Here is a 20,325-nt window from a genome sequence, read left to right on the forward strand (position 1 = left end):
CTGCTGCCTCCTGTAGTGCCTCAGTATTTGTAATCACCCCAGTAGTGCCCTAGAACTTATTGCGTCTCAGTCCACCATGGCAAGGTCATCCTACACTATGGGCATGTTCACACAGAATTTTTTCAACCTGCATTTTAGCTTGTATTTTGTGCCAAAATGCATGAAGATTGCTTTCAATGAGAAATCTGTCTCATGGTACCATTGATGTGAGAGGTCAACGTCGACTATAAGGGTGTACAAGGAAGGACCATCATGGTACAGTGGAGCAGCTCACCACCAAAAAGAAAAGGGGGGCTACCAGACGAGTCTAAACCAACAGTTCAGGGAACCTAACTGCATACGGGTCACTGTACCTCTGCTAACAAAGTTGCATTGACAGAAAAGACTTAATTTTCGTTGCATTCATTCCAATGAGTCACATTTTCTTCTTCATTGAATGGTCATCACAGAAAGTGAATCGGGACCATGGTATCCTCTGCTTGATAACGAATATCTGTGTGAAACGTGGTCTTGAGGAAAGAGTTACACGAGTGAAAAGTTGGGAGCAGTGCGGTCCTACAATAAGGGTCCATTCACACGTCCGTAATTTGGGTCCGCATTCGTTCCGCAATTTGCGGACCCATTCACTTTCAATGGGGCTGGAACGGATGCAAATCCACATTTCCTGGATCCGCATCTGCATTTTCGGGATCCGTTTTTTCGGGATCCGCAATTTAGTTCCTGAAAAAAATAGAACATGTCCTATTCTTGTCTGCAATTGCGGACCAGTAAAGGCATTTTCTATTATAGTGTCTGTGATGTGCGGATTCGCAAATTGCGGATCGCACATTGCAGGTGTCCGTGTTTTGCGGATCCGCAGTTTGCGTATCCGCAAAACACTTACGGACGTGTGAATGGACCCTAAACCTGATTGAATGGATGGAAGCTGGCGTGTCAAGAGAGAAACATCAGAGGACAAACACCCTGCAACCATGGCTGGAAGAACACAAGATGGTGGTGGCAGCGTTATGGTCTGCTCTGGGGAATGTTTTCGTAGCATTCTCTGGGCCCACTCATCCATGTGGAAGGCACTCTCAACCGAATTAGGTATGATTCCGTTCTTGCAGATCTCGTATACTTGTCCATACTGATTGTCTTCCCTGGGGTGGATGGGATCTTACAGAAAGACGATGCGACAGGTCACACGGCTAGAAATGTCCTACACTGTTTGGAAGAGCATGAGCAAGACTTCCAAGTACTGCCCTGGCCCCCTTATTTTTCAGACTTGAACCCAGTTGAACTGTGGGACCACCTTGATCATCGTGTTTACTCTATCGATCCTCCCTCATGTCCTCTCCATCAGTTGTGGGATGCTCTGCAGTCAGCATGTCTCCAGATACCTATGACAACCTACTATGAACTTATTGAGTCACTCCCAGCCTGTCTACCTGCTGTCCAAGCTGTACACAGCAGATACTAGCTGTTGTTCATAATAATGTGAGCTGACTGTGTATTTTTACAGTAGGAACATACCGTAAAAAAAAAATTGAAACTACAATTATAGCTGACGTGCAAAATAATAAATATGTAGCATTTTGTATTACTAGATATATATTCTCCTCTGGAAAACTAGGCCTTTGTGAACGCTCACACATTACGCAGAACAATATAGTGTTATAGACGTGTTAATCATTTATTTTGTTATCTGCTATGTAAGTAATTCCCATGCTTTTCTTGTTGGTTTATTAGCTGAATGAATCATGTCCAGACGGTCAGCTGCTGCAGATAAGCAGAATCAGGTTTACTTTTATGTTTTTTAGCGTCTTCTCTTATATACTGTGCATGTGCAGTGCTGCTCACTGTCATTTTATTAACCTCATGCTCATCTTTTGACTGCAGCTGTAGACACTACTGTGGCCACAATACTGTTAGGTTACAGCCCGGCGCTGCGGCTGGCTGCGTGAACGATTATACCACAAAATCATCATCTGGCAGCCGTGGGTGGGCTTGGCTTGATCACATCCAGCCAGACACACCTTCAGGCAGCACCATAAGAGTACGGCTACACAGTGATTTTCAAGATGGGAAAGAAGTCGAGTGGATTTATTGACTTGATACCCTACAGCCGCACGGTTTGAAATTTATTGAGTTTGATCTCAAACCTTGTTGAGAAGAAAAGCAATGGAGCGGGGCGCAGCCGTAGTGAAATGCGGCTTGACTCTGGCGGAAGGCAGTGGCGTACGGGGTTCATTTTGAGAGGGTAGGAGCAGGCAGGGGAGTGGAATAAGGGGGGGAGCGTGATTTTCACGCCAGGTATATAAGGCAGGTCAGGGAGGGGCTTATTGAGGTTTAGGATGTGGAAAAAACGTTGGTGAATGTCATAACGTCTCTGGAGCAATTAATCGCAGAGGTTAGGGCAGCGGCTGCTGATAGAGGGCCGGATTGTGTGCAGGCAGCGTTGGAAGGTGGTAGAATGGCGGAGGGAGACCCAGCTAGGAGGGGGCGGGCGGGAAGGTCTCGGCCTCCTGAACGATTGAGCCCTGAGGTGACCCCCAGAGCCCGGTGGCGCTTAGGGAGCCCCTTAGAGGGCCCTCCAGTGCTGCCGCATGGTAGTGAAGTTACCGCTGCCCGCAGCCGCGCTGGGAGGAATCCCGCATGGCGGTCAGACTCAGCGGGAGGGGGGCGGTCTTACCCCGCCCCCGTCCCTTCAACCAGGCATGGGGGAGGCATAGCAGATGCAGCGGCTCCCCTGCTGGAGTGCCACAGTAGGGAGCGAGCCAGGAACGTACCGGGAGGCGGGACAGCAGCGCTGGTACGGCGTGTGGGCTCCAGGTCCAGCAGATGCGCGGCTTCCTTCTTGGGTGGCCGGGGAGACGTGCAGGGAGACAGGGCGGCGGAGAGATAGGAGCGAGGAGGATGCGGCTCCACCACCCAAGATGGCGGCGGGGGTAGGTGGGAGCTTAAGGAACGAAAATGCATCAGAGGCACCTGTGGCAGGGGCGGGCAGGGATGAAGACACAGACAGTGGACTGCGACCACCGGCTGGTGGGTCTGGAACGGGCAGAGAGGAGGTGGCCACACTCACTCCAGAGGGACCGGGAGGCGAGTCACCGCTCTTGCAATCAGCAGAGGAAGGTGAATGTACTCAGGGCTCAGAAGACGGTGAAGATGGCCAAGTGGAGAACATCGGGACCAGGGTTGAGCCGGCTGCGGCGACCGGAGGTTCCAGGATTGTCCAGGAACATGGAACACAGCGATCTGCGGCTGCTGGGATTCCTCCCAAGGGACATCCAGGTGAGAGTACGCTGGGGGGGGGTGGGGAAGTGGGGGGTAGTGCGGTATGGGGTACACCGACGGTTGTTAGAGGGGATCAGGCAGTGCGGGAATTGTTGGATTGCGCGTGTCTCTATTGGGGTTGGTACCGAAGAAGGAGCCAAACAAGTTTCGGCTCATTCATCATTTGCCCTACCCGGCGTGTAGCTCGGTGAACAACGGTATAGATCAGGAGCTCTGTTCTGTGTCATACACGTCCTTTGATGCAGCGGGTGCATGGGTTCGTCGTTTAGGGCAGGGGGCGTTGTTAGCAAAAACGGATAGGGGAGGCGGCGTTTTGTTTATTACCTATACATCCGGATGATTTTCACTTGTTGGGTTTTAAATGGGAGGGGCAATTCTATGTGGATTGTTTACCTATGAGTTGCACGATTTCTTGTTCATTGTTTGAAACTTTTAGCTCATTCCTGGAATGGGTGGTTAAGCAGGAATCTGGACGGGATTCTGTGCTTAACTACTTGGATGATTTTTTGTTTTTGGGGCCAGCGGGCACCCGGACTTGTTCAATTCTGCTGCATATGATGGAGCGTGTTGCGGCGGCCTTTGGGGTTCCGTTAGCACCTGGTAAAACAGAAGGGCCAGCGACTTCGGTAAAATTCCTGGGTATTATTATTGATACAGTAAACATGGAATGCCGTTTGCCTGACGAGAAAGTGAATGATTTGGTTGTTGAAGTGGCCGGATTGCGGAAGCATAAGAAAGCCCAATTACGTAAGGTCCAGTCGGTGTTGGGTAAGCTTAACTTCGCTTGTTGGATTTTGCCTATGGGGAGGGTTTTCTGCCAGTGATTGGCCATGGCGACGGCTGGGGTGGTTTCTCCTTTCCACTATATACTGTACGATTGTCTGGGGAAGTACGGGCCGATCTGGAGGTGTGGGAGCAGTTTTTGTCTTGTTTCAACGGTAGATCAGTGTGGATGGAGGTGCAGGTGTCCAATGTTGATTTGGAGCTGTTCACAGACGCGTCAAGGTCTTGTGGCTATGGTGCATTCTGTCAGGGCCAATGGATTGCGGGGTCGTGGCCTGAAAAATGGCAGGGAGCGGGCTTACTGTCTAACCTGGCCTTATTGGAACTGTTCCCTATCGTCCTGGCTATTGAGTTATGGGGGGAATTGTTCCGGAATAAACTAATTACTTTTTGTTGTGATAACTTGGGTGTTGTGCAAGCTATCAATGCGCAGTCTGCTAGTTCGCCACCGGTGATTCCCTAGTTGCGGCATTTGGTGTTGTGGGGTTTGTTGTTGGATGCTTACTTTGTGGCTGTTCATGTTCCAGGAGTTGAGAATTCAGTGGCTGACGAGCTTTCTCGTTTCCAGTGGGATCGTTTTCGACGACTGGTGCCAGGGGCAGAAGAGAAGGGGTGTTCTTCTCCTCTGTGGCTCCGGGACGTGGCCTTGGAGTAGCCTCAGCGTTGATTTGGCAATCCATGAGTACGGGTACGTGATCAGCTTATGCTGCAGTGTGGTCTCAATAGGAACGATTGTTAGAACAAGTTGGGGGTTGTAGTTCAGTTGTCGATTATCGACCAGTTTAATTTATTTTGTGCGAGTCCTACTCAGTGGTATCAAAACGGGTGGTGGCGGTCGCATTTTGGTTGCGCTTGCGGGGGCTTATGGATGTATCCAAATGTTTTTTAGTGCGACAGGCGTTAAAGGGTTATCGGCAGAATGCGCTTACTAGGGATAGACGCCACCCGGTGTCATATGACATTTTGCAACTGTTATGGAGACAAATAGGATCGATTTGTGTCTCGGACTATGAGATCAGCCTATTTAGGGTGGCTTTTGTATTAGCGTTTTTTGGTGCTTTCAGGGTGTCGGAATTGGTAGCACTGAGTATAGTGGGTATAGGCGGTTTACAACGGGAGGACGTTTTGCGTTGTGCTGAAGGGTTGCAAAGTGTAGTGCGGAGATCAAAAACGGATCTGGAAGGGAGGGGGACACGTTTTGTGCTCCGACCATTGGCGGGTAGCAGTGGTTTGCCTGGTCTGATGTGTTGAGGCTTTCTTAGTTAGAAGGCCTGATATTGTCAGACCATTGTTGCTACACTAGGACGGGTCGGCGCTTTCTCGTTTTCAGTTCGTGGCAGTTTTTCGGCGGGAGGTTTAATGGCAAGTGGGTTTGCGTCTCACTCTTTTAGGATTGGTGCGGCCACGGAAGCATCTAAATGGGTTTTAGGGATGCCGTTATTCGGCGTATAGATAGATGGGAGTCTGCTTGTTTTCGTGCATATATCCGTCCTCACTTGCTGGCGCGTTGCGAGGCGGGAATAGTGGTCATTAGTTGTTGTGTTTGGAGCGCGTTATAAGGTATGCGTTGTGGTGGCATGTTTTGATTCTCAGTAATTTTGTTTCTATTTTACAGGGGCGGCCCCGTGTTTAACCTGGATTTTTGGTCATTCCTACATGTTTTGGAGGGCCCAGAGAGCAGATGTTCGTAGGAATGGCAGGCAATTAGGTTTTGATGCGAGCGAATTACAGGTTCGTTGGATTGATTTACGCGGATTGTTGTGGGGAAGAGTGCTCCCTGAGTTTTGTTTTAATGTTTCCTTGTATCGTACTCCAGATATTGTAGTGTTGCATGCGGGAGGGAACGACTTGGGCATCCGCCGCTCGAGAGATATTATTAGGGATGTCAAGTTAGATTTGCTTCGGTTATTGGCGGATTTTCCTACCTTGTTAGTGGTTTGGTCGGCTATAGTGCCGCAATTGAATTGGCGGACTGCGAGGTCAGTTACAAAAGTGAATGCAGCCCAGGCAAAAATTAACAAGGAGATAGGTTGTTTTGTTAGGCGACAGGGTGGTTTTGTGGTGCGTCATAAGGATTTGTAGGTGCCATCGACAATGTTTTCGCGGCGGGACAGAGTTCACCTGAATGATGTGGGGATTGATCCGTGGATGTTGGATTTGCAGGATGGTTTGGAAATGGCTTTTAAGGTATGGAGGGACGAGCATAGGTGAGGTGGTACCTATGTTCGTCTGGTGGCAGTTAAAAGGGGGATCCTGGGAGGCAAAACTTGGAAGAGGCGTGAATCTAGGAGGTTTGTGGTGAATGGAAAACTGGGGGATCCTGTTTGGACTAATAGCCCTGCAGGGGTATAATTGCGAGGAGTTGGTGGTCTTGGGTTGGAGCGTGCAGCCGAGGGTAAAGTTGGATCAAAATCTGGATCATATGGGGAGGTTCGCGAGTGGCGAAAATAATTTTACTAGGATTGCCTTCTAGGATCCCTTTGTTGGATTGATGTTAACAATTTTACAAGGTTTATATGTATGTACAATTTTTTGTAATAGTTCTATTGTTAATAAATTGCCGCTACGGCCTTTACACCAAGTCAGGCTCTTGTGTCATTATTGGCGTTAACATTTAAAACCTAGATAAGCCAGAGAATCTTCCATCCGATGGAGTCAAGGTTTATAATAGGTACTACGTAGCTATATTTAATATATTTAATATATTTAATATTGATACTATTTTATACTTGATTGAATGGAATGGACGACAGCCAATGGGGGGGGGGGGGGGGGATATACTTAGATTTCATACTATTTTAGGTGTGAATTTAGGATGATTTGTATAATTTGTTTATAATGATGTTCATAATTGTCATACTATGTATACCGATGGGATCAATATTGGTTCATGTAATAATATTATGATTTCTAAAATAAAAAAAGAATTAAATAAAATAAAATAAAAGGTTTATAATAGCATGTTAGGTTGCTACTAGGGGTTCTTTTAAACAAGGAATCAAGTAGAGCAGGTCATAAGGGCATCCCAGAGAAGACTGGTTGAGAGAGGATGAAAATAGTGACATATACAGGGAAAGGGCATTACCCTTCTGATTGGTTCAGTCGGTAACGTGATTTTTATAAAACTTCGTAAGGCGGGTTATTTCAATTATGCTGTTTTGTAAAAAAAAAAAATAGTTTAGAAATTTATGGATCTTATGAGGTTTTGAAGTATTAGAAATTGTACAGAGAGAAAGCATAGTGTTTTTTTAAATTTAATGCAGGGATCTCAAGTCTCCCGGAGGTTCAGGGAGTCTCCCTCTATTAGATAGCGGCTCCCTGACACCCGCATGTGAGACAATATATCCCGGAAAGGTTTACTGATAGCAGAGCAGAGAGATAAGAGAAGTGACAGGACACAGAGTTTAGATTACAGGTTGAATTAACCCTTTAGGGTCAAATTGGCTTCTCAAGGAGATATACACTCACCTAAAGAATTATTAGGAACACCTGTTCTATTTCTCATTAATGTGATTATCTAGTCAACCAATCACATGGCAGTTGCTTCAATACATGTAGGGTTGTGGTCCTGGTCAAGACAATCTCCTGAACTCCAAACTGAATGTCAGAATGGGAAAGAAAGGTGATTTTGAGCGTAGCATGGTTGTTGGTGCCAGACGGGCCGGTCTGAGTATTTCACAATCTGCTCAGTTACTGGGATTTTCACGCACAACCTTTTCTAGGGTTTACAAAGAATGGTGTGAAAAGGGAAAAACATCCAGTATGCAGAAGTCCTGTGGGAGAAAATGCCTTGTTGATACTAGAGGTCAGAGGAGAATGGGCCCGACTGATTCAAGCTGATAGAAGAGCAACGTTGACTGAAATAACCACTCGTTACAACCGAGGTATGCAGCAAAGCATTTGTGAAGCCACAACACGCACAACCTTGAGGCGGATGGGCTACAACAGCAGAAGACCCCACCGGGTACCACTCATCTCCACTACAAATAGGAAAAAGAGGCTACAATTTGCACGAGCTCACCAAAATTGGACTGCTGAAGACTGGAAAAATGGTTTCTTGAACATGACAATGAGTTCACTGTACTAAAATGGCCCCCACAGTCACCAGATCTCAACCCAATAGAGCATCTTTGGGATGTGGTGGAACGGGCGCTTCATGCCCTGGATGTGCATCCCTCAAATCTCCATCAACTGCAAGATGCTATCCTATCAATATGGGCCAAGATTTCTAAAGAATGCTATCACCACCTTGTTGAATCAATGCCACGTAGGATTAAGGCAGTTCTGAAGGCAAAAGGGGGTCCAACACAGTATTAGTATGGTGTTCCTAATAATTCTTTAGGTGAGTGTGTATGTTAAAGGCATCCCTTCTTCTGTCTCATTCAGTAGCTATATAACTATTGAGAGAGATGTATTTTTTTTAAATACATTTACACATTTAACCCTCCATTTTCATTATATTATTTACCCCAGTGTTAAATTTACCCCCCCTGGATGCTTTTTTTTTTTTCCTACAGTGGGGTAGATAATTACACACAGGGTTTTAAAGAATAATTTTCCTGACTCAGACCAAGAGCCGACTCAGCGAGTCAGCAAGTGAATCGAAGCATCCACGCATGCGCATTGCGCAACCTAAGCTTCGGTTCACTTGCTTCTTGTCAGCTCAGCGAATGAACCGATTCATGTGAAAGATCCGAACTTCCCATCTCTAAGTTTACTCGCAGTAAACCTTTCCGGCAACCTGTAGCAGTGTCCCCTTCTCGGCGCGTGCGCACAGTGCAAGAAGAAGCCAATGCCAGCAGTCCGCAACGGCGCATCAGGCTGAGCCTGTGCGCGCGCGCTGCATCTCAAAGCGGGAGGAGGGGGAGGAAGGGAGAGGCGGCACTGAGTAGAAGGCGGTGCTGGGCAAGAACGGCGATGCGTGCGGCCGGGCACCATGCATCCACAGACCTCCCCTGCTTGGGCACCTTAATTCAATGATTGACAGGTTAGTAAAACCTGTTTTTCCGCAGAATAAAGCCACAAATAGCTTTTATAAGGCCACCTTAGAAATCCGAATGCTACCCTGGACATGAGCATATGTTTAGCTCACAGGGCTTATAGGTGGTGACAGAACCCCTTTAATCATATACATAAATATGATAATTTGGGGCAGGGAAATGAGCCCAGTCCTCCACACCATAGAGCACAGTGTGCAGATACTGCAGATGTTTGGAAAATGTAATAAAAAGTTTGTGAAAGAAAAAAAAAGAAAACCTCCCTGAAATGAGTTTTTGCAGGTTGGGATGTCTGTTAATGTAAAAGGAAGGGGTGGGTATAAATTAATGGGTAAAGAGGAAGAAGGTATGTCCCTGATGAAGCAGCAGTGAAACCCTGATATCTGTCAGGAATTTTTCCATATACGCTGATTTTATCTGTGATCTTGTAAGTGCAATAAATCTTGCCGGTTTTGACAGTGATTCACTATTGGGAGCCTTTATTTTCTCTCTTGAGATATGTAATTTGAAACAGGATTCACGCAGAGAGGTTGCTCTCAGCAATGTGAACAGTGATTGAGTACATCGAAGGTGGAAATCTGGAGAAGAGATCTCTGAACACCTGAGTGATCCATTTGAAGCTATATCCTCAAAAACCCACTTTACCTGAGAAGGAGCAGCGCAAATCTGGTATTTTATGTATAAGACTGTGTGAAGGAGACCTACTTCAAAGAGATTTTGATGCACTCTTTTGGTATAGACTTTTTCAAGGACTTTGGGTGGTTTATCAAATTGGTGTGAAGGAAAACTGGCTTTGTTGCCCACAGCAACCAATTAGATTCCACCTTTCATTTTTCAGACTTCCTCTGGAAAATGAAAGGTGAAATCTGATTGGTTGCTATGGGCAACAAAGGCAATTTTCCTTCACACCAGTTTGATAAATCTCCCCCTTTGTGTTGTTTTGTACAAAAGGGTACTAATGGCAATCGGACAAGGACCGGTGTAAATACATTCCCTTCTTTATCATATAAGGCTACTTTCACACTTATGTTTAACTTTTCCAGTATTTAGATCCGACAGAGGATCTCAATACCGGAAGAAAACGCTTCCATTTTGTCCCCATTCATTAACAATGGGGACAAAACTGAACTGAACTGAATGGAGGGCACCAGAATGCATTCCATTCCATTTGTTTGTGTTCCCATACCGGAGACCAAACCGCAAGCTGTGGTTTTCTGTCCGCCATGGGATGCATTTTCTCTGACACAATAGAAAACGGATTTGGCACCCATTGACCTTCAATAGTGTTCATACAGATGTAGTAGAGTTAACACATGCTTTATGAGACATGTTATCTAAACTAAATGCATTAAGCAAACTGCTTCAATTGCTTTTCAATGGCTTTTGTTTCAAGATAACGCAATGAATTAAGAAATTTGAGTTAAGAGTTTGTGTGTTAACCCTGCTACATCTGTACCTGATCCGGCATTGCTATTTTAAAGATAATACAACCAGATTCATTCATAATGGATGCAGCCGGTTGTATTATCAGTAACGGAAGTGTTTTTGCTCATCCCTGCCGGATCCGGCAAGAACGCTGGTGTAAAAGTAGCCTAAACCTGTGTGTGCCAACTCAACTTTTGATCTGGACAATCTGTGATGATAAACAGTAATGATTTCACTGGAACATCTAATATGTGCAATGAGCAGGACACTGGGTCAGTGGGAATGCTATGCAGTGGGTCAGTATATATGTGTATAAGTTCGTGACGCCAGTTGCAGCTTGCGCAGGTACTGTAGCAGGGCCCTTTAAGATGTTATAGCTCATGTACCAGGTGAGGAATGCCAGAGGGGGATAATGTCTCTGTCTAGCAGATATGGTAGTGTCAACGGTGTCTCCTACCTTGGTACGGCTGGACTCCTGTATCCCGGCTCACATGCAACAAAATGAGTGTTGTTAATAGGAGTAATTGAGGAATGATGGAAATCCACACAGATAATAGGGTCAACTTGTCTTTACTTGGTGTTATGCAGCTTTGATCAATACAGTGTACAGCAATAGTCTTAGGGTCCCAGCAGGTAGTGGCAATATGTGGCAGGAATTTATATATATTCTGCTTCTTGTACATACGCCTATTATAATCTGGCAGGTATCTATCTTCTGCTCTGTCTTTAGTCTGCTTAATATGGGTCTGACTAGCTACTTATCTTCTCTTTGTCTTTGGATCTGTACTTACAGAACTGCTCGCAGGGAATGGTGTTGTCTTCCTGGAGATCTATATGTCTGTAAAGAGCTGCTTTCTTTGTCCACCAGCTGAGGTAAGGGACTCAGGCTGGGAAGGTTGATCTTGGGCCTCAGCCGAGGCTTGGATTCAAGGTTGGGATCCCTGTTTCTGGGAGCTCCTACTAACACAGCCTACCCCAACAGGGGGGCTGGTTACACTCACTAGAACTTTCCTTCCTCCCCCTGAAGTAGGATGTGGGAACATTCCACTCCTCCTCAGATAGGGGGAAGCTAGCCTGGAATGGTCTATTCCAGTCTAGGAATACTTAACTAGCTATGATCCTGTTACATACTGCTGCCACCTGCTGGTCTACATTGAGAACTACAGCATATATATACATAAACAGGCATAGAAATATATATATTGGCAAATACACAGTTATGTTACACTATATGACAATACATTCACACTTAACATTATGAAGCAAGGTGGAAGACGTTTAGTGACATACTTCAGGATGTTACATATGTACTTGTATTCTCATCAAGTACTCCTTAGATTTATTTATTTATTTTCAAATATACCTCATTTGCAGTTTTCTCTTATCCCCCACGCTTGAATCCTACTTCCTGGTTTGTCATGTGACTGCTGTCCCATCATGCCTTAGAGCAATGAGGTGTGTCCTGACATCAGCAGATCATGTGACACAAACCAATTCATTTTCTACTTCCATATATTCAAGATGCTGTGTATGACTGGATTTATAACAGACACAACTTGTGCTGTCTGTCTATCTGTCTATTATCTATTGTCTGTGTGTCTATTATGTATCTATTGTCTGTCTGTCTATCCATCCATAACTGACACGGCCTATAGCGGAGGGATTGTTATTGAAAGGAAGGAAAAGAAGCGCTGTAAGCATGTGCGTCCTGTATTACAAGGCTCCACCACAGGACGTAACCAGCAGCAACTGAAATCGAAACTGATTTGCGACAGGATGCAATGGCAGGCTAATAACTTTAGAATAAGGCCACTTTCACACTACCGGCAGGAGTTCCGGCAAGCTGTTCTCTGCTCTTTGGATCTGGCATTTCCTGGATGCCCACCAGTCCCATTGACTATAATGGGGTCCGGCAGAGATCCGGCCACTACCCGGAAAATATTTTCTGCCGGCCCGAACACCTGACTGCAGGTGTAAAAGTAGCCTAAGGGCTGTATTACACCAACAGATTATCTGACCAATATCTGTCCAATCAGACCAATAGTTGGTGTGTATAGCAAAAGATCTGTGTGTGTAATTGGCCATCTGACCAATAATTGTCAGATAATCTGTTGGTGTAATACAAGCCTAAGGCAGATTTGATAAATGGTGGTAGTTGGGGAAAGTGATATAACAGCGATATCTGTAGGGTGGGATATATTTATATTAGTGCAACCCGTAACACCTGCCAGGTAGACATATAATCAAATACAACCACAGTTATGAAGATCTCACCTACCACATCTCATCTAATTACAGATAATAGACCCTGAATGCAGTGTGTTATCCCCTCTTATCAGTCATTATCAGTACTTCAAGCCTAGGAATAGGCTAATGGCAGTGTCTTTCACACAGATTACTGACAGAAATCTAGAAAAAAAAACTGCCCCAACAATCTCATGTGTATCCCATCTGGAGGACCTACAAAAACATTTCCGTACATACATATTGATTATATCAGCAATGTTCAGCATTAAATTTAGTAATAAGCTATTTATTAATCCAAAATAACCTATTTACATTTCGGAAAAAAAGCTCCATTTGGTCCTATTTCCTAACAGGAATAATCACGGGTAAGATGTCTTACTGTTCAGAAGGAAGCAGGCACTGGAATTTATAAATAGATACACATTTTGGGCAAGAACATCGAATTTCTCATCAGAAAATACCGTCTGGCTTTGGTTATATATTGCAGGGATGAATGCTGCCATCTGGTGGACATACAGTAAAAAGTCAAAGAGAAAAATGAATGCTTTTATTTTTTTCAGATTTGAGATGGAATAAAAAATAAAATAAGCACAATGATAAAAATCTCAGATTTTAAAGAAATGTTTCCAGAAACAATGCTTAACATCTATCCACACTATAGCTGATAAATGTCTCTATTCAAAGTCTCTGTGACTGACGGACATAGTACAGCAGTGGTAGTGCACATGAGCGGCTACTGCTCCATTTAAATGGAGGACACGGTACAGTTAAATACGTTTGGGACTTACATTTGCCGAACTTTTAAAGGGAACTGCATCTTGATATTGTACATGCAATTAATAAACTATATAAGCAATGCATGTATTTATTACAACATTAAACATCAGAATATGTGGATTATCACTATTTATTAATATTACAATTTTCAGTGCGCCAGTAAAAATGTTTTAAAAAAATCCTAAATGTTTCCAAATGTCTATATAAATATTGTTTTTGCAATTACTATGTGGGAAAGAAATACATAAGCATATACCTGAGAAATACTACAGCGTTTAGTGGCATGTACAGTCGTGGCCAAAAGTTTTGAGAATGACATAAATATTGGAAATTGGAAAAGTTGCTGCTTAAGTTTTTATAATAGCAATTTGCATATACTCCAGAATGTTATGAAGAGTGATCAGATGAATTGCATAGTCCTACTTTGCCATGAAAATTAACCTAATCCCAAAAAAAACTTTCCACTGCATTTCATTGCTGTCATTAAAGGACCTGCTGAGATCATTTCAGTAATCGTCTTGTTAACTAAGGTGAGAATGTTGACGAGCACAAGGCTGGAGATCATTATGTCAGGCTGATTGGGTTAAAATGGCAGACTTGACATGTTAAAAGGAGGGTGATGCTTGAAATCATTGTTCTTCCATTGTTAACCATGGTGACCTGCAAAGAAATGCGTGCAGCCATCATTGCATTGCATAAAAATGGCTTCACAGGCAAGGATATTGTGGCTACTAAGATTGCACCTCAATCAACAATTTATAGGATCATCAAGAACTTCAAGGAATGAGGTTCAATTCTTGTTAAGAAGGCTTCAGGGCATCCAAGAAAGTCCAGCAAGCGCCAAGATCGTCTCCTAAAGAGGATTCAGCTGCGGGATCGGAGTGCCACCAGTGCAGAGCTTGCTCAGGAATGGCAGCAGATGTGAGCGCATCTGCACGCACAGTGAGGCGAAGACTTTTGGAAGATGGCCTGGTGTCAAGAAGGCCAGCAAAGAAGCCACTTCTCTCCAAAAAAAACCCATCAGGGACAGATTGATCTTCTGCAGAAAGTATGGTGAATGGACTGCTGAGGACTGGGGCAAAGTCATATTCTCCGATGAAGCCTCTTTCCGATTGTTTGGGACATCTGGAAAAAGGCTTGTCCGGAGAAGAAAACGTGAGCGCTACCATCAGTCCTGTGTCATGCCAACAGTAAAGCATCCTGAGACCATTTATGTGTGGGGTTGCTTCTCATCCAAGGGAGTGGGCTCACTCACAATTTTGTCCAAAAACACAGCCATGAATAAAGAATGGTATCAAAACACCCTCCAACAGCAACTTTTTCCAACAATCCAACAACAGTTTGGTGAAGAACAATGCATTTTCCAGCACGATGGAGCACCGTGCCATAAGGCAAAAGTGATAACTAAGTGGCTCGGGGACCAAAACGTTGACATTTTGGGTCCATGGCCTGGAAACTCCCCAGATCTTAATCCCATTGAGAACTTGTGGTCAATCCTCAAGAGGCGGGTGGACAAACAAAACCCCACTAATTCTGACAAACTCCAAGAAGTGATTATGAAAGAATGGGTTGCTATAAGTCAGGAATTGGCCCAGAAGTTGATTGAGAGCATGCCCAGTTGCAGAGGTCCTGAAAAAGAAGGGCCAACACTGCAAATACTGACTCTTTGCATAAATGTCATGTAATTGTCGATAAATGCCTTTGAAACGTATAAAGTGCGTGTAATTATATTTCACTACATCACAGAAACAACTGAAGCAAAGATCTAAAAGCAGTTTAGCAGCAAACTTTGTGAAAACTAATATTTGTGTCATTCTCAAAACTTTTGGCCACGACTGTACACACGTTTTAATGTTAAACATTTTTTTTTTATATTTGGTGATTTTTGCTTTAATATTCCATGTCACTATTTATATATATATATATATATATATATATACACTCACCTAAAGAATTATTAGGAACACCTGTTCTATTTCTCATTAATGCAATTATCTAGTCAACCAATCACACGGCAGTTGCTTCAATGCATTTAGGGGTGTGGTCCTGGTCAAGACAATCTCCTGAACTCCAAACTGAATGTCAGAATGGGAAAGAAAGGTGATTTAAGCAATTTTGAGCATGTCATGGTTGTTGGTGCCAGACGGGCCGGTCTGAGTATTTCACAATCTGCTCAGTTACTGGGATTTTCACACACAACCATTTCTAGGGTTTACAAAGAATGATGTGAAAAGGGAAAAACATCCAGTATGCGGCAATCCTGTGGGTAAAAATGCCTTGTGGATGCTAGAGGTCAGAGGAGAATGGGCCGACTGATTCAAGCTGATAGAAGAGCAACGTTGACTGAAATAACCACTCGTTACAACCGAGGTATGCAGCAAAGCATTTGTGAAGCCACAACACGCACAACCTTGAGGCGGATGGGCTACAACAGCAGAAGACCCCACCGGGTACCACTCATCTCCACTACAAATAGGAAAAAGAGGCTACAATTTGCACGAGCTCACCAAAATTGGTCTGTTGAAGACTGGAAAAATGTTGCCTGGTCTGATGAGTCTCGATTTCTGTTGAGACATTCAAATGGTAGAGTCCGAATTTGGCGTAAACAGAATGAGAACATGTAGCCATCCTCTGATGGCTACTTCCAGCAGGATAATGCACCATGTCACAAAGCTCGAATCATTTCAAATTGGTTTCTTGAACGTGACAATGAGTTCACTGTACTAAAATGGCCCCCACAGTCACCAGATCTCAACCCAATAGAGCATCTTTGGGATGTGGTGGAACGGGAGCTTCGTGCCCTAGATGTGCATCCCTCAAATCTCCATCAACTGCAAGATGCTATCCTATCAATATGGGCCAACATTTCTAAAGAATGCTATCAGCACCTTGTTGAATCAATGCCACGTAGAATTAAGGCAGTTCTGAAGGCAAAAGGGGGTCCAACACCGTATTAGTATGGTGCTCCTATTAATTCTTTAGGTGAGTGTATATATATACACATACATACATACACACACACACACACACACACTAAAATCCTGCAGTTTTTGCACTGGACTCTGGGTCTAATGATATGTCAAGACTTCCTGTTCTGTACAGGAAACTTCAGTAGCCATCTAATTATTATAACAGGCAGGATTACAAAGACAGCTATCACAGGATCCACCGTTCACAATCGTTGATATCACAGCTTATCTACACCCTTCTGACCTCTGCTCAGGTCACAGAACATGCCTAGAAAACTCTACCATAGAAATCACTGCAGTCAACTTCTGTCCATTGTGTCTATGGCCTATTTGGCTGCACTAAAAGTACCAGAAGTCTTGACATGTTTTAGTCCTAATAGCGAGTGTAAAAACAGGATTTTATGATTTTTGTTTTTTAAATATAAAATATCACCAGTTATCCCATAACTGATGTAAAACATGAAAATCGTACTTCATACAATACACGAGTCTCTTTCTAAGGGCTCTTTCACACTTGCGTTGTTCTGTTCCGGCATAGAATTCCGTCGTCGGGGCTCTATGCCGGAAGAATCCTGATCAGGATTATCCCCATGCATTCTGAATGGAGAGAAATCCGTTCAGGATGCATCAGGATGTCTTCAGTTCTGGAACGGAACGTTTTTTGGCCGGAGAAAATGCCGCAGCATGCTGCGCTTTTTGCTCCGGTCAAAAATCCTGAACACTTGCCGCAAGGCCGGATCCGGAATTAATGCCCATTGAAAGGCATTAATTCGGATCCGGCCTTAAGCTAAATGTCATTTCGGCGCATTACCGGATCCGACGTTTAGCTTTTTCTGAATGGTTACCATGGCTCCCAGGACACTAAAGTCCTGTTTGCCATGGTAAAGTGTAGTGGGGAGCGGGGGAGCAGTATACTTACCGTCCGTGCGGCTCCCGGGGCGCTTCAGAGTGACGTCAGGGCGCCCCACGCGCATGGATGACGTGATCGCATGGATCACGTCATCCATGCGCATGAGACTCTCTGACGTCATTCTGGAGCGCCCCAGGAGCCGCACGGACTGTAAGTATACTGCTCTCCCGCTCCCCACTACTACTATGGCAGCCAGGACTTTAATAGCGTCCTGGGTGCCATAGTAACACTGAACGCATTTTGAAGACGGATCCGTCTTCAAATGCTTTCAGTTCACTTGAGCTGTTACGGATCCGGCGGGCACCTCCGGCAAATGGAGTGCACGATGGATCCGGACAACGCAAGTGTGAAAGAGGCCTAACAAAGCTAGAACCAGCCCTGTACCTTACATGGATCCAGAGATCTCCCCATTCTTTGCTCTGCTAGATTTATATCAAGCTGACAGCTATAAACATAGTAACATAGTACATAAGGCCGAAAAAAGACATTTGTCCATCCAGTTCGGCCTGTTATCCTGCAAGTTGATCCAGAGGAAGGCAAAAAACCCTGTGAGGTAGAAGCCAATTTTCTCCACTTTAGGGGAATAAAAAATTTCTTCCCGACTCCAATCAGAATAACTCCCTGGATCAACGACCCCTCTCTAGTAGCTATAGCCTGTAATATTATTAAGCTCTAGAAACACATCCAGGCCCCTCTTGAATTCCTTTATTGCACTCACCATCACCACCTCCTCAGGCAGAGAGTTCCATAGTCTCACTGCTCTTACCGTAAAGAATCCTCTTCTATGTTTGTGTACAAACCTTCTTTCCTCCAGACGCAGAGGATGTCCCCTCGTCACAGTCACAGTCCTGGGGATAAATAGCTGATGGGATAGATCTCTGTACTGACCCCTGATATATTTATACATATTAATTAGATCTCCCCTCAGTCGTCTTTTTTCTAAAGTGAATAACCCTAATTTTGATAATCTTTCAGGGTACTGTAGTTGCCCCATTCCAGTTATTACTTTAGTTGCCCTCCTCTGAACCCTCTCTAGCTCTGCTATGTCTGCCTTGTTTACAGGAGCCCAGAACTGTACACAGTACTCCATGTGTGGTCTGACTAGCGATTTGTAAAGTGGTAGGACTATGTTCATATCACGGGAATCTATGCCCCTTTTGATGCAACCCATTATCTTGTTGGCCTTGGCAGCAGCTGCCTGACACTGGTTTTTGCTGTTTAGTTTGCTGTTTATTAAAATTCCTAGATCCTTTTCCATGTCAGTGTTACCGAGTGTTTTACCATTTAGTATGTACGGGTGACTTGCATTTTTCCTTCCCATGTGCATAACCTTACATTTATCAGTGTTAAACCTCATCTGCCACTTATCTGCCCAAGCCTCCAATCTATCCAGATCCCTCTGTAGTAGTATACTGTCCTCTTCAGTGTAAATTACTTTACACAGTTTAGTGTCATCTGCGAAAATTGATACTTTACTATGCAAGCCTTCTACAAGATCATTAATAAATATATTGAAGAGAATAGGGCCCAATACTGACCCCTGAGGTACCCCACTAGTGACAGTGACCCAATCTGAATGTGTACCGTTAATAACCACCCTCTGTTTTCTATCACTCAGCCAGTTACTTACCCACATACAGATGTTTTCTCCCAGTCCGAGCATTCTCATTTTATATACTAACCTTTTATGCGGTAAAGTGTCAAATGCTTTGGAGAAGTCCAGATATACGACATCCATTGATTCGCCGCTGTCAAGTCTAGAACTTACCTCCTCATAGAAACTGATTAAATTAGTTTGGCATGACCGATCCCTCACGAAGCCATGCTGATATGGCGTTATTTGCTTATTTCCGTTGAGATGCTCTAATATAGCATCTCTCAGAAAACCTTCAAACAGTTTACCCACAACAGATGTTAAACTTACCGGCCTATAGTTTCCAGGCTCTGTTTTTGGCCCCTTTTTGAATATTGGCACCACATATGCCACGCGCCAATCCTGTGGGACATTCCCTGTCAGTATAGAGTCTGCAAATATCAGAAATAAGGGTCTGGCTATGACATTACTTAATTCCTTTAGGATACGGGGGTGTATGCCATCCGGTCCTGGCGATTTGTCTATTTTAATCTTTTTAAGCCGCTGATGTACTTCTTCCTGGGTCAGACAGGACACTTTTAATGGGGAATTTATTTTTGCATTCTGCATGTCATCTGACAATTTATTTTCCTCAGTGAATACATTGGAGAAAAAAATATTTAACAGCTTTGCTTTCTCCTCGTCGCTCTCTGCGACTCCCCCCTCATTACTCTTTAAAGGGCCAACACCTTCAGCTTTATACTTTTTAACATTTATATAATTGAAGAACATTTTAGGGTTGGTTTTACTCTCTTTGGCAATTAATCTCTCGGTCTCTAGTTTGGCCGCTTTTATTTGTTTTTTACATGTTCTATTTTTTTCCTTATAGTTTTTCAGTGCTTCCGTGCAACCCTCCTGTTTTAGTGTTTTATATGCTTTCTTTTTGTCATTTATTGCTTTCTTTACAGTTCTATTTATCCACATTGGTTTCTTTTTGTTCCTTAACCTTTTATTACCATACGGTATGTACCTCTGACAATGAGTTTTTAGGATGTTTTTAAAGATATCCCATTTTGTGTCTGTATTTGTGAGGACTTTGTCCCAGTTAGTTTGGCCTATGGCCTCTCTTAGTTGGCTAAATTTAGCTTTTTTGAAGTTTGGTTTAGCTTTTTTGAAGTTTGGTTTAGCTTTTTTGAAGTTTGGGGGAGTGTCTTTTCTGCTGCAGAGCTCAGGGGGCGTGTCCATGCTCTCCCTATCACAGCTCAGGAGGCAGTTGAAGGATTAAACTGAGCATGTGCGGCCTTCTCAGTGAGCAGGTCAAAGAAATAAGAAATAACAGAAACAGCAGGTGGCGCTATACAGATACAT

At 44.1% G+C, this 20,325-nt stretch overlaps 1 protein-coding gene across 1 annotated transcript in view; it reads right to left on the reverse strand.

Annotated features, from left to right (window-relative positions):
• Positions 1-12,866: 12,866 nt before the first annotated feature.
• Positions 12,867-20,325, reverse strand: part of LY96 (lymphocyte antigen 96) — a 52,726-nt gene continuing 45,267 nt past the window's right edge. Inside the window, exon 5 of the mRNA XM_040432251.1 lies at positions 12,867-13,231. Within this exon, the coding sequence (XP_040288185.1) occupies positions 13,088-13,231 (144 nt within the window). The 3' untranslated portion in view covers positions 12,867-13,087. The remainder of the gene's footprint in view (positions 13,232-20,325) is intronic.

Source organism: Bufo bufo, chromosome 5 (genome assembly GCF_905171765.1).
Source record: "Bufo bufo chromosome 5, aBufBuf1.1, whole genome shotgun sequence".
Taxonomy (NCBI): Eukaryota; Metazoa; Chordata; class Amphibia; order Anura; family Bufonidae; genus Bufo; species Bufo bufo.